Raw genomic sequence first — 11,308 nt, forward strand, 5'->3', positions numbered from 1 at the left:
ATTTACATGAATTAAATGGATGAATACGCATAATGACAGGAATGCTTCGGGATGAAAAAATTACACAATCTCTTTGAATGCAATCAAGATATAGGCTACCTCATAAACCAAGTAATGAGAAATAATTCAGACGAAATTTTCTGTCGTCCACAAGTGCAGGCATGGTGATCTGGTATCGAATGCGGTACCGCGGCAAATAACCCAAGCCAAAAAAACCAATTCGTACCTAGCAAAAGATCCAATTCGAACGTTTATCAAAATTACATGCTTCAAAACTTCAGCAACCCATCTAACAAATGATGCAATCAACGTTTGTCCCAAATCCTTTGCTTCAAAAGTTCAGTAACCCATGCTGTAATCGACGGTTCTCCCGTGGGAAAATGGAAAACCCTTTTCATGATTGAGAGCTTTTAATGATTGAAGGCTAAGAGAGAAATATGAAAGCCAAAAGAAACATCACAACCAGAAGAAATGCAGAAGGGTGGGAACAAGATTGGGGTTGAGAGCTGAACAGGGGATTTCCATAGAGGGCAGCGGCGCCCATGGCATCATCTTCACTGAGAAAGTGGCGCACAAATCTAGGCGGAAGCGAAGGAAACATGACAGACTGATGAACAGTCGAATGGTCGAGTCCAATCAGGTGCCCAATTTCATGCAGAGCCACGGTCTGAAGATCAACAGCGTCAGGGGAAGAAGTCCGGTGAAGATTAACCGTCCAAATCTCCGCCCCGTCCAAATGAAATCGCCCATCCTCAGGTGCAAAAGCATGGGACAAGATCCCCAAAACCCCATCAAAAGCCCACCCATCGCCGTGCTCTCCCTGAAGAAACTCGATCTTGATCATGGCGTCCTCGAAGCTCTCGGTTTCCCTAAAACTGAGCGGAACCACCGCGGCCCAGGTCTCGAATGCGGCCGCCATTGCCGATCTGATGTCCTCCTCCGACAGAATGGGCGACTCTACGGACCCAATTGTGGAGGAGAATGCGTAGGTCAGATTGCTGCTGCTCCTCCATTTCTTCTCCTCCGCAATCAGATTCCATTGCCCCTCCACCCACTGTTTTCTCGGGAGAAGCATCAGGGATTCTCCTCCCCTGACGTCTTCTCGACCGCACCACCCTCTCTTCAGCTCCACTTTTGAGATCAATGGCGTTTTGGAATTGGATTCAATGCTCATTTGTAGTACTTCTTCTCCTTGTGACGTGCTGATCTTGGCCACCATGATTGCAACCAGCATTCCAAAGACACATCTGTAGGCAAGTACCCTGCATCTCTCCATCTTCTTGCAATCACAAGATCCTTTCCCAACTGATTCGCTTCTTGCCAGGTAATACGTTTGGCTTTGTAGCGAAACACAAGGCTTGCATATGGAAAAAGGAGATAGCCTCCAATTTTTTTTGCTTGCAGTTGATATCACTATTTTGTTTTCGTTACAATGAGATTTCATGCCAGCATTCTAAACGGACATCCATAGGCAAGCACCTGCGTCTCTCCTTCTGATTCATAGTGAAATACTCAGGCTAGGATATAAATGATTTGAACTCCCTAAGAGACTTTGCCTCGGAAAAAAGGAAAATAGCATCGAAATCTTCTTTGGCTTGGAGTTTATATCACCATGTTGGTTAGAATGAGACCTTCCTACATGAAAATTTGCTAATGTAACAAACAATGGGATGTTTTTGTCTCTTTATTTCAACCTCCTTGGTTTCTTTTAGAAAGAGTTCTTTAAGATATTTTCATAAAAAGAAAATAATTTTTGCAACTTTCATTTCAGCATTCTTTCATTTCAACATTCTTCTTCTTGACTTCTTTTGTTAAGATACTTCCATAAAAAGAATATAATTTTTTGAACTTTCAACATTCTTTTATTTCAACCTCCTTCTTGACTTCTTTTGGAAAGAGTTCTTTAAGATACTTCCATAAAAATAAAATAATCTTTGAAACTTTCTTTTCAGCATTCTTTCATGAAGATAAGATAAATAGATTTCTTTGACATTACATAAATTTATATAAGACTTATGACAATTATAAAACTAAGTTAATAAGCTCTTGTTGGTTTGTGAAATCGAATGGTTTGTAATGAACCCATCAAAGATAAGTCTTGTTGAGTGCAAGACTCTAACATCATAAGGGATGAGATGGGGATTGTGCCTCAGGAAAATAGGTGGAATGTATACACACCTTAGTCCTTGAGTTAGTCCTTGGCTCTAAATTAGAGAGGTCTCAACGTAAGACTCATGCTCTAGTATCGGGTAGCTTAATTGACTTTGTGATAAAAAATCTCCATTGAAAAAATAAAGATATATATTAGACTCAGGGAACTTCAAAAATAGTAATGTGTTTAAAAAAAAGATTGCATAATTATTTATTAGGAAAAAATAAATATATTAATTTAAAAGATAAAATATAACATTTAAGAATTTTCAAATAGCTCAACAAATATTATAAAAGTCAAAGAAATAAAAATACAAGGAGGATTGTCACTCAACTCTATCTTGAAGGTCATAAGCAAATACATAACTCACAAACCTAACAATACATAAGGAATAGTAGCAACTCGACCAACCTATACCATCTTGGAGAAGTTGAAGGAACTATGGAGATTGATCAAGGGATTAGGACTAATCTCATTTGAGTAATTACATCTATTATTAGCCTTAAAACCCCATTTAGTAAAATTATCTACAATAATATTTGTTTATGAAAATTATAAATAAACGATATGGAAGCAGGTATTCTCTATCTAGAGCCCTTATCAAATATGCATATGTTCCCTTCAACATAATATTCTGGCCTTATAACAATATTAAGATCACCCTCTTCCCAAAAGAAACTTGATCTTAAGCCATTAGTCATATTAAGATCACTCTCTTCCCAAGAAGGGATTCTCTTGATCTTAACAATTAACCAAGTTAAATCACATGTATCATTCTCTTAGTACTCCATATTGCATATACATGTATACTTCTCTCTATATGTACAAGTATAAATTATCCATAAAAATATATTCAGAATTACAATTACAATTAAACCATTAGCATCATGCTTGATTCACAAGATTTTCCTTGATTGATAGAAAATTAATCCTTCTTTATATTATATTCTCTTGCTTTAATTTATTATTTAATGTCTTTTCTTCCTATTAATAAGTGGTAAATGAATAAATAAAAATATGTTTATATGCCCATAAGCTCCCCATGGGTTCTTTCTTTTAGGGACAGGCTAATCTCCATCCAAAATGCACTAAAGACAAAACAGACAAAACACAGTCAAATATTTATTTATTTATTTATTTTCCAAATTCACGAAAATGCAGTGATTTTTTTTCCAAATTTTTTGTTGTTCTCGACTACAAACTATGCAAATCATGAAGACCAAACGCTGAAATTTTCAAAAAAATCCATGATGTTTTCAATTTTTTGAAAATTGGTCAACTGTATAGTTTGGATGGAGGATAGCCGCATCCTTTCTTTTATACCTCCCTAGGGCCTATCGAACGGTGTGACCCTTCAAATGATCACTATTCTGTACAAACCATCGTTGCCCCTTTTTAATTAGCATTAAGTTAAGGATCAATTTACTACATTGATTCCTTGGGAATATCACATACCTTTAGACATGTGATCAATATTTTCTATATATGTAACCCAAATCACCTTTGTTTAGTTTTTAACTAGTTTTTAATAATTATATTTTTATTTTATTTTATTTGAATAATGATAAGTGTTTAAATATTGTTTGTGAATATATTTTTATTGTTAATGAAGATTATTTGATAAATTATTCTTGTTTAACAAGACTACTTATTAAATATTGAATAATTGATAATGAACATTATTTGATAAATTATATATTTTTTAAACAAAATTAATCTTTATGTATTTATCATTGATATTGAGCAGTCATATTGTTAATGAAAGATATATTCGTCAAATGTCATTAGTATTTATTCATTGGTTAATCCATAACTTAATCAAGGTTCATTGCAGTCCCTTTGTCCAAATTTGATATTCCTCAAGCAATCATACATTTATCATTATATCTTATTGACTAACCTTAGGACAAGAAATATTTTTTTGGTATCTCATAATGGTGTTAACTATATGATAGGATCATTGATTGCATTATACTAAGAGTTTAAATTCAAATATTTTGGTTTATCTTCATTTTTAGTGATTATGGACTTCTATTGAAAAGTGAAATATATGTAGTATAACATTGCTAGATTTCTTCTTATTGACTTATGACAATTCAACATTTTTCTATTTTAATTTTTATAATTATTTTTTTTACTTTTACCCTATAGGATGAGAAGGCCATGCTTTGATACCACTGTAATGTCCCTACTAGGCTCTAGCTAGGACAAGAATAGTTGAAAATTCAATGTTATAATTTTAAATATTAATAAATCTAAATTTATTATTCTACCCTCTATCAGTCTTTATTTTGGAAATACCCAATAAAGGGAGAAGACCATTTAATAAATTTATTCATTAGGAAGCATCCCAACTAACTTATATTTCATTACATAGCCTCAATTCATCTTGTAACAAAGAACCAATGTTTAACAACATCTCTCATAATATATCTAATGTTCAAAAAGCATGGACCAATACACATAAATTTATATCAATAGAAGTTCACAATTTAGATTTCCTGACACTTATTTTATGAGGCAAAATTTATGGATCCTTTAACATTATCAAATTTTTGGATCATTTTCATACCTTGCAATGTCAAACTCAATAGATCATAAGAAAATATATTACCAAATGAGCCTTCGAATGGAACCATGAAGAATCTTAACTTAATTTTTCATCTTTGTCATCAAGTTTAGGCTAACAACTACACCAAGATCTATGAATATATGAACTATCATAAAGTGGTGAAAATAGCAATATAATCAATATAATTATATTTCAACTACAAGAATAAATAAAATATTGAATGAAACATGTTCCTTTACTATAATGAGTATTTAGAAACTTTTTCTAGAGGAGGATGACCAGGGGAGCAAGAGTGGGAGCAGGAATAAGAGAGATTGGAAATTTGAAATTTGCCTTGGGTGGTTCTATCCAAGATGGAGTAGGGAAGGGTTTAGGTGCCTACGAGGAGGAGGATGACTAGGGGAATAAAGTTTCCTTTGGGAATGAGGGCCCATGGGAATCAAGGCAAGTCCTAGGGAAGGAGGCTTTGAAATTTTGTCAGACAATGTTGGACCCACAATCTGCTTGGAATGTCCTAGATGTAGGTTTCAACGAACAATGGTCTATTCTCTTTGGTATCAAGCCCATAGGTAATTCATCCTTCCTAGAGATAAAAGAAATCTCATAAAAAGAAAAGGGGAAGTATGCTAGTGAAATCTCAGATGAGCTTGTAGCGTTGACATTCTAGTCATGTTTGTTATTAGTGACATACACTTATTCAGATTGTAAGTTCATACCAAGCTTATTGTACAGTTAACAATGTTAATCAAGCATTTCAGTTGTTATTGAGTTCTATAGTTGCTTCTGAGTCTTTTGGATAGATTTTAGTTTACACTGAACAATTACTACTATGGTGATGATCAACAATGTAAACCGTGCATCTCGGTTTATGTTGAGTTTACTAGTGCAAACTGAGTTGTGTAGTGCTTACCAAGTTTGCAATTGATGTGATGCAAGTCTAGTGTTAACCAAGCTATTAAGTGTTAACCAAGTGACTTAGTTTATATTGAGCTTGAAGTGATAGCATTGATCGAGATACATAGTGTGAATCAAGTGATCCATTTTATATGCCGTGTTTCACAGTATTCGCTAAGTCACTAGTGCAAATCAAGTTCAAGAATACTTGGAAGTGATTAGTATGGACCAAACTTCTACGTTTTTCGAGTGCATGATGATGCTGAGCATTGACAGTGGATGTTGAGTATCAAAACCTGACCAAGTTAGTCTTTAGAACCTGAGTTTCAACACTTTGGCCAACTTTGTAATATTTTTTTAAACTTGTACTATGGCCAACTTTGTAATTGTGTAATTAAATTGGTATATATGTAATGTATTGTATCACATCCAAATAATCAAATAGAAATAATGTAATCATTAGAGAAGAGTAGAAGAGCGAATTACAAAGGCTATAATAGTATAAGGAGCAAAAAAGATTTATTTAATCATAGCAAGGTGATTTGTACACTCAGAAGAATCTCAATCATCAAAGCAAGTTGTAGATTAGAGATCAGCTACTGCTTCATCTTAATAGGTGGATCAGTCAAATCCTTTTACAAGGTAGACCTAATAGTCTTATGTAAATCTCTTTATTGAGTGCATACTTCATTTTATGTTAGTAAATCTTTTTGTAAGGTGGACCTAGCATTCCTTATTGCTCCTAACAGAGTAGATCATTAGAAGTGATCATTTTAAGCCTTAACATGCCAACTTTATACTACAGTACTAAAGCTTGTGGGTATCATCCCCACCCTAGTTTTACTTTCTATTTGGAAGGTTTCTGGATCACTAAATCTTGTGTGTTAAAGTGTTGTGTATGCTTTCATGTTTTCAATTTCTCATGCATGTAGTTAGGTTATAATTCACATAAAGGATTAATTGGTAATTAAGGATAAAGTTTGATAAGTTACTAATTCACCCCTCCCCTCTCAGTAACTTAGCCTATCATAATATTTTCAACAATTGGTATCAAAACTTTGTGGTTCTCAGAGAAAAGTTTAACAGCTTGAGAAAAGATCAAAGGTAATGGAGGTATTCAAACTTGACAAAACTATTGATAATGAGAAGCTAGATAGAATTGGTCATTGGACAACTCAAGAAAGAAAAAGAGAAACTCTCTCAATCCCTGAAAAGAAGAAAATATCTTGCAATCCAATTGAATGATTCACTCTACATTGAAGAAAGAATTGAAGATATCCATTCAAGCAATTCAAATGAAGTTGATGAAGCAATCAAAGAGCTATTGGAAAAGAATAGTACTCTTTAAGAAGAAGTAAGAAAACTAAGAAGAGAGCAAGAAATTTAGTTAATAACATTGTGTGAAGTCATGGAAGACTTATGTGGTTATCGAATCGTGGAAGACTTTACTGAGTATTCAATGCTAGTGAAGTGGATGATAGTCTATCAATTTGATCTAACATTTTTACCAGACATTTATGGCAAAATTTGATAAAAAAGAGTGAAATTGAAATCATTTCTCACCACAAATTCTCGAGAGCTATTTTTGTAGAGCGATTTTCAAGCATTCAAGCAATTTGAGAAAATTGTTGAAATATTCTCAAACCCTATCGAGAAAAGATGGTAGCTACCAGTAGCAAGCCGAAAAGAGGTTCAGACATGTTGGTTTGAGGTGTGGAATGGAAAGCACTAGATTTCAAGCTTACTCCTATTGTTGCAGAAACCCTAGATTTGAGCAGAGTGTAATCTCAAATCCCTCCAAAGGTACTCTTAATCAAGGACACTCGTTCTCATTTCAAATGTGCAATTTAGGATATTGGTACTTTGGAAATGGATGAAATCTTAGAGAAACTATGTGTTAATGGCATATTAAAATCGAAACACCAGCATCTAGAAGCTAAAGGTTTAACACATATTCTACATATGCCACAAGATTTTCAAATTAAGTGGGTAAGATACATCCTTAGTCGTATGCATAATGGTTAGTTGTGGTTGAACAACCAATTTTGATCACAAAGAAGATGATCCACAGGATCACCAGTCTCTCCATGTTAACAAAAGCCAAAATGACCAAAACCCTAACTCAAGTTGAACTGGAAAAGAAAACCCTTGCTGAGTGGGATGGAAGGGGAATAAAAATAAGTAGTGTGACCAATATGGAACTGAAGTTTGGTATTCGCATCATCACACACAAGATATACAGCTCTAGCAGGTTGAACAACGTGTCATGTGAAGCTATGGACTTGGGTTACAAGGTAGTCAAGAATAACCTTTCTCTTGACCTTGTTGAGGTATTGTTGAACCAATTCAAAAAAAACATGGAGAGCATTAGGACTTCAAAGAACAATCCATGTAAGTTCGATTCACTCTTGACATGTTTATTCTTTTATGTTCAGAAATTCTTTCCATCAAAAGGTACTATTGTTTGGAGAAAAGATGTACTGTTCCTTTATCAGATTAATGAGTACATTGCTGAAATGGGAGAGAATAAAAGTACTATGAATAACTATTTTGATGCATTTAAAGAGAAAATGAATTACAAATTTCGGATTCCAAGGAAATTAGTTAAGGATTATAAAGATGATGTTTGTTGCATGGTAGATAGTGACAAGGTGTCTATTTAGATAGTTAGGCCAAGAATTACATTGGTAAAACCTCTAGGATATGAGGTGAACATTGATAAAACTAAGGATATAATTGAAGCATTTATAAATGAGCTAGTTAATCCTAAGGTTTCTTGCTTTGGTACCTGTGATGAGGCAAAGGCTAGGATAGAACTAGAAATTAAACTTCCTCAAGTAGTTATGAAGGGCAAGAAGAGGATTGCCAAATTAAAAACTAGTTCTACTCTTTTGTTAACTGAAGGAAAAGGTGAGGATGAAGAAGCAGAGGATGAAGAAAAGTCAAAAGAGGAAGAGCCACTAAAGAAGAAGGGTAAGGTAATCATTACCAAACCTACCAAAACATCCACTCTCACATTCACAAGGAGATCATCAAGGAAGAAAACATATAAAGAAGGAGGAGACATAATTTTCAAGAGGTCTCCACCTACTTTTGAAGAAATAATGAAAAGTTAGAATTAGGTTATGGAATTATAAGCTTCAAGGCATTGAAATGTGAGACTAGGATTGCTGATGAGTAGAAGCAGATAGAAGATATGTTAATATCTAAGTTGGGTAAGTGGAAATACTCACCCTATTAGCTTTCTCAATAAATTTCTAATGCTTTAATGGACAAGATTAAGCCAAGATGGGACAATGCAATGCAAACTGCAAAAGATATACATGAGCAGGCCTTGAGGTAGCTTATGCCAAATTTGAATAACAAGGAGGTGAAAGAATCTTTGAAGAAAAATTAAGAAAAAATAACTTTAAGATTCAATAATTTTCTTATTCTATTGAAATAAATTAAGCATGTTGTGAAGAATGCTACAAACACATGGAAGAATAGCTATCTTCTTCAAAAACTGAGTGATATTGTTGTAAGTTTAAGTGATAAAGTGATGATGATGATCAAGAGGAGAAAGATGAAGAGAAAGATGATGAAGAGGTAACTCAGTTTGATAATATAGATGATGAAGAGGAATAGGGGCAGGAAGCTACCGAGGAAGATATGGAAGATATTGAAGAGACCAACCTAGTGAAGATTTTTGTAGTGGTCATAGCCTCACTTCCTCATTCTCCCAAGAAAAAATTTATAACATCAAGCATGAAGACAACCTCAATAGGATTGATTGTGACTAGCACTGCAAGCACAAGCACTCAATAACTCTTTGCACTAGTTCAACTTAGTACTTCATTGATAGTAGTGCCTAGCACTTCATCTACTAAGTAGCACATTCTACCTTCTACATCAATTTTGGCTACATCAAGTATTTCTACTAGTATTTCAATGAGTGCAGTATCCATCTTTGTAGCGAGTCCTACCATTTCCATAATTGTTTCCTTTCCTAGTATGCAAGCAATAAGTGCAATGATAGCTAAGACCACGCCTCAACCGAGCACACATTTTTTGGGTAAAGGCAAAGAAAAGGAGGAGGATATAGATCTTGATGAGGAGATTGTCATTCCTAAATGGGACATCTCAAATCTAAATCTTGATCAGGTGCAAATTTTTGGTAAACTACTTCAAAGGAAAGCCAAGCAAAAAAGGCTAAGAGAGGAAAGAAAAAAAGAGTTCAAAATCATTGAGGATGCTAAGAACATTCTAGTAGAGGCTCTAGGCATAGAGGTTGACACTTCTCAACCAATTTTTTATCAGTTGGCAGAGGTAGTCTAGAAATATAATGAAGATTTCGATGGACATGAAAAATTATTGTGGAAAGCCAAGAAAAAGTTTGGGAATAAAGTTTTAGAACTTATTGCTCAACAAATTTCCATTCATCAAGTAGAGCTATGTACTATTTTAGGCTCTCTAGAGACCTCGTGCATTAATGTATCTTTACCTTTTGAACTATGTGATACATCATTTTTCACAAAAGAGATAAGAGATGAATTATCAAAAATTGATGAGGATCTAAAGACAAGTGCACATCAATTGCAACTTGACCCAAGTTCAAGCTTTGCCCACTTTAATAAGATCAAATTTATGACAGATACGCAGGCAGAATTGCTTAAAGAAGAAGCAAGAATCGGATCAAATTTGATAGATATTTAGAATATGATTCTCCCAAACATGGATGCATTGTAGAAGTACTTTTCACATTAAAAAGCCCTCATCCATGAAAATAAATTCTCCATTGAAGACCACATGATTGAATTGTCAGCAGAAGTGCAAGTTGCATTGCACACATGCAAGGTCTTGCAAGAGAATTGGGACAACACTCTAGTGCTTATTTTGAAGGTACACTCAGACTTCTTGTCACATATCGGCATTATTGTGTAAATATATAGCATAAATATTTGGCATTAATGTCAAAAAGGGGGAGAATCTATAAGAAGAAATAAGGGGAGAAGATGTAAGAAGATGTAAGAAGAAAGGGGGAGAAAATTGTAGATTGTAGAAAAAATATATATTGTACAGTATACTATAAATTATGTAAGTGGGAGCATACCATGTATAGAAAAATATATCTCTTATAAAACCAATTTTGAAAAATCTCAAAAACAGTATACTCTACCAAGTTGGAGACATAAGGTGATGGCTAAAGATGTTTTTAAACATTCTTGAATTAAGTTTTGACTGATAAGTGTTTTTGTCACTAATGCCAAAGGGGGAGATTGTTGACATTCCAGTCATGTTTGTTATTAGTGACATACACTTATTCAGATTGTAAATTCATATCGAGCTTATTGTACAGTTAACAGTGTTAACCAAGCATTTTAGTTATCGAGTTTTACAATTGCTACTGAGTCCTTTGGATAGATTTCAGCTTACACCAAGAAGTTACTACTATGGTGATGATCAACAATGTAAATCATGCATCTCAGTGTATGCTAAGTTTACCAATGCAAACAGAGTTGTGCAATGCTTACCAAGTTCATAGTTGATGTGATGCAAGTCTAGTATTAATCGAGCTACGTAGTGTTAAACACGTGACTTAGTTTATATCAAGCTCAAAGTGATAGCATTGATTGAGTTATGTAGTGTGAATCAAGTGATTCAGTTTATATGTCAAGTTTCACAGTATTCACCGAGTCACTAGTGCAAAT

At 34.2% G+C, this 11,308-nt stretch overlaps 1 protein-coding gene across 1 annotated transcript; it reads right to left on the reverse strand.

Moving 5' to 3' along the window:
• Window positions 1-372: 372 nt before the first annotated feature.
• On the reverse strand, window positions 373-1,332 carry LOC149538979 (metalloendoproteinase 4-MMP-like). The gene has a single exon (XM_089799021.1). The coding sequence runs from the start codon at window positions 1,274-1,276 to the stop codon at window positions 425-427; it is 852 nt and encodes a 283-aa protein (XP_089655147.1). The 5' UTR covers window positions 1,277-1,332; the 3' UTR covers window positions 373-424.
• Window positions 1,333-11,308: the final 9,976 nt, after the last annotated feature.

Source organism: Cupressus sempervirens, chromosome 9, assembly GCF_028749045.1.
Source record: "Cupressus sempervirens isolate cs-2001-9-10 chromosome 9, ASM2874904v1, whole genome shotgun sequence".
NCBI lineage: Eukaryota > Viridiplantae > Streptophyta > Pinopsida > Cupressales > Cupressaceae > Cupressus > Cupressus sempervirens.

Excerpts from the sequence above, each read along its gene's own strand:
- LOC149538979 (XM_089799021.1), bottom strand. The coding sequence starts at position 1,276 with ATGGAGAGATGCAGGGTACTTGCCTACAGATGTGTCTTTGGAATGCTG.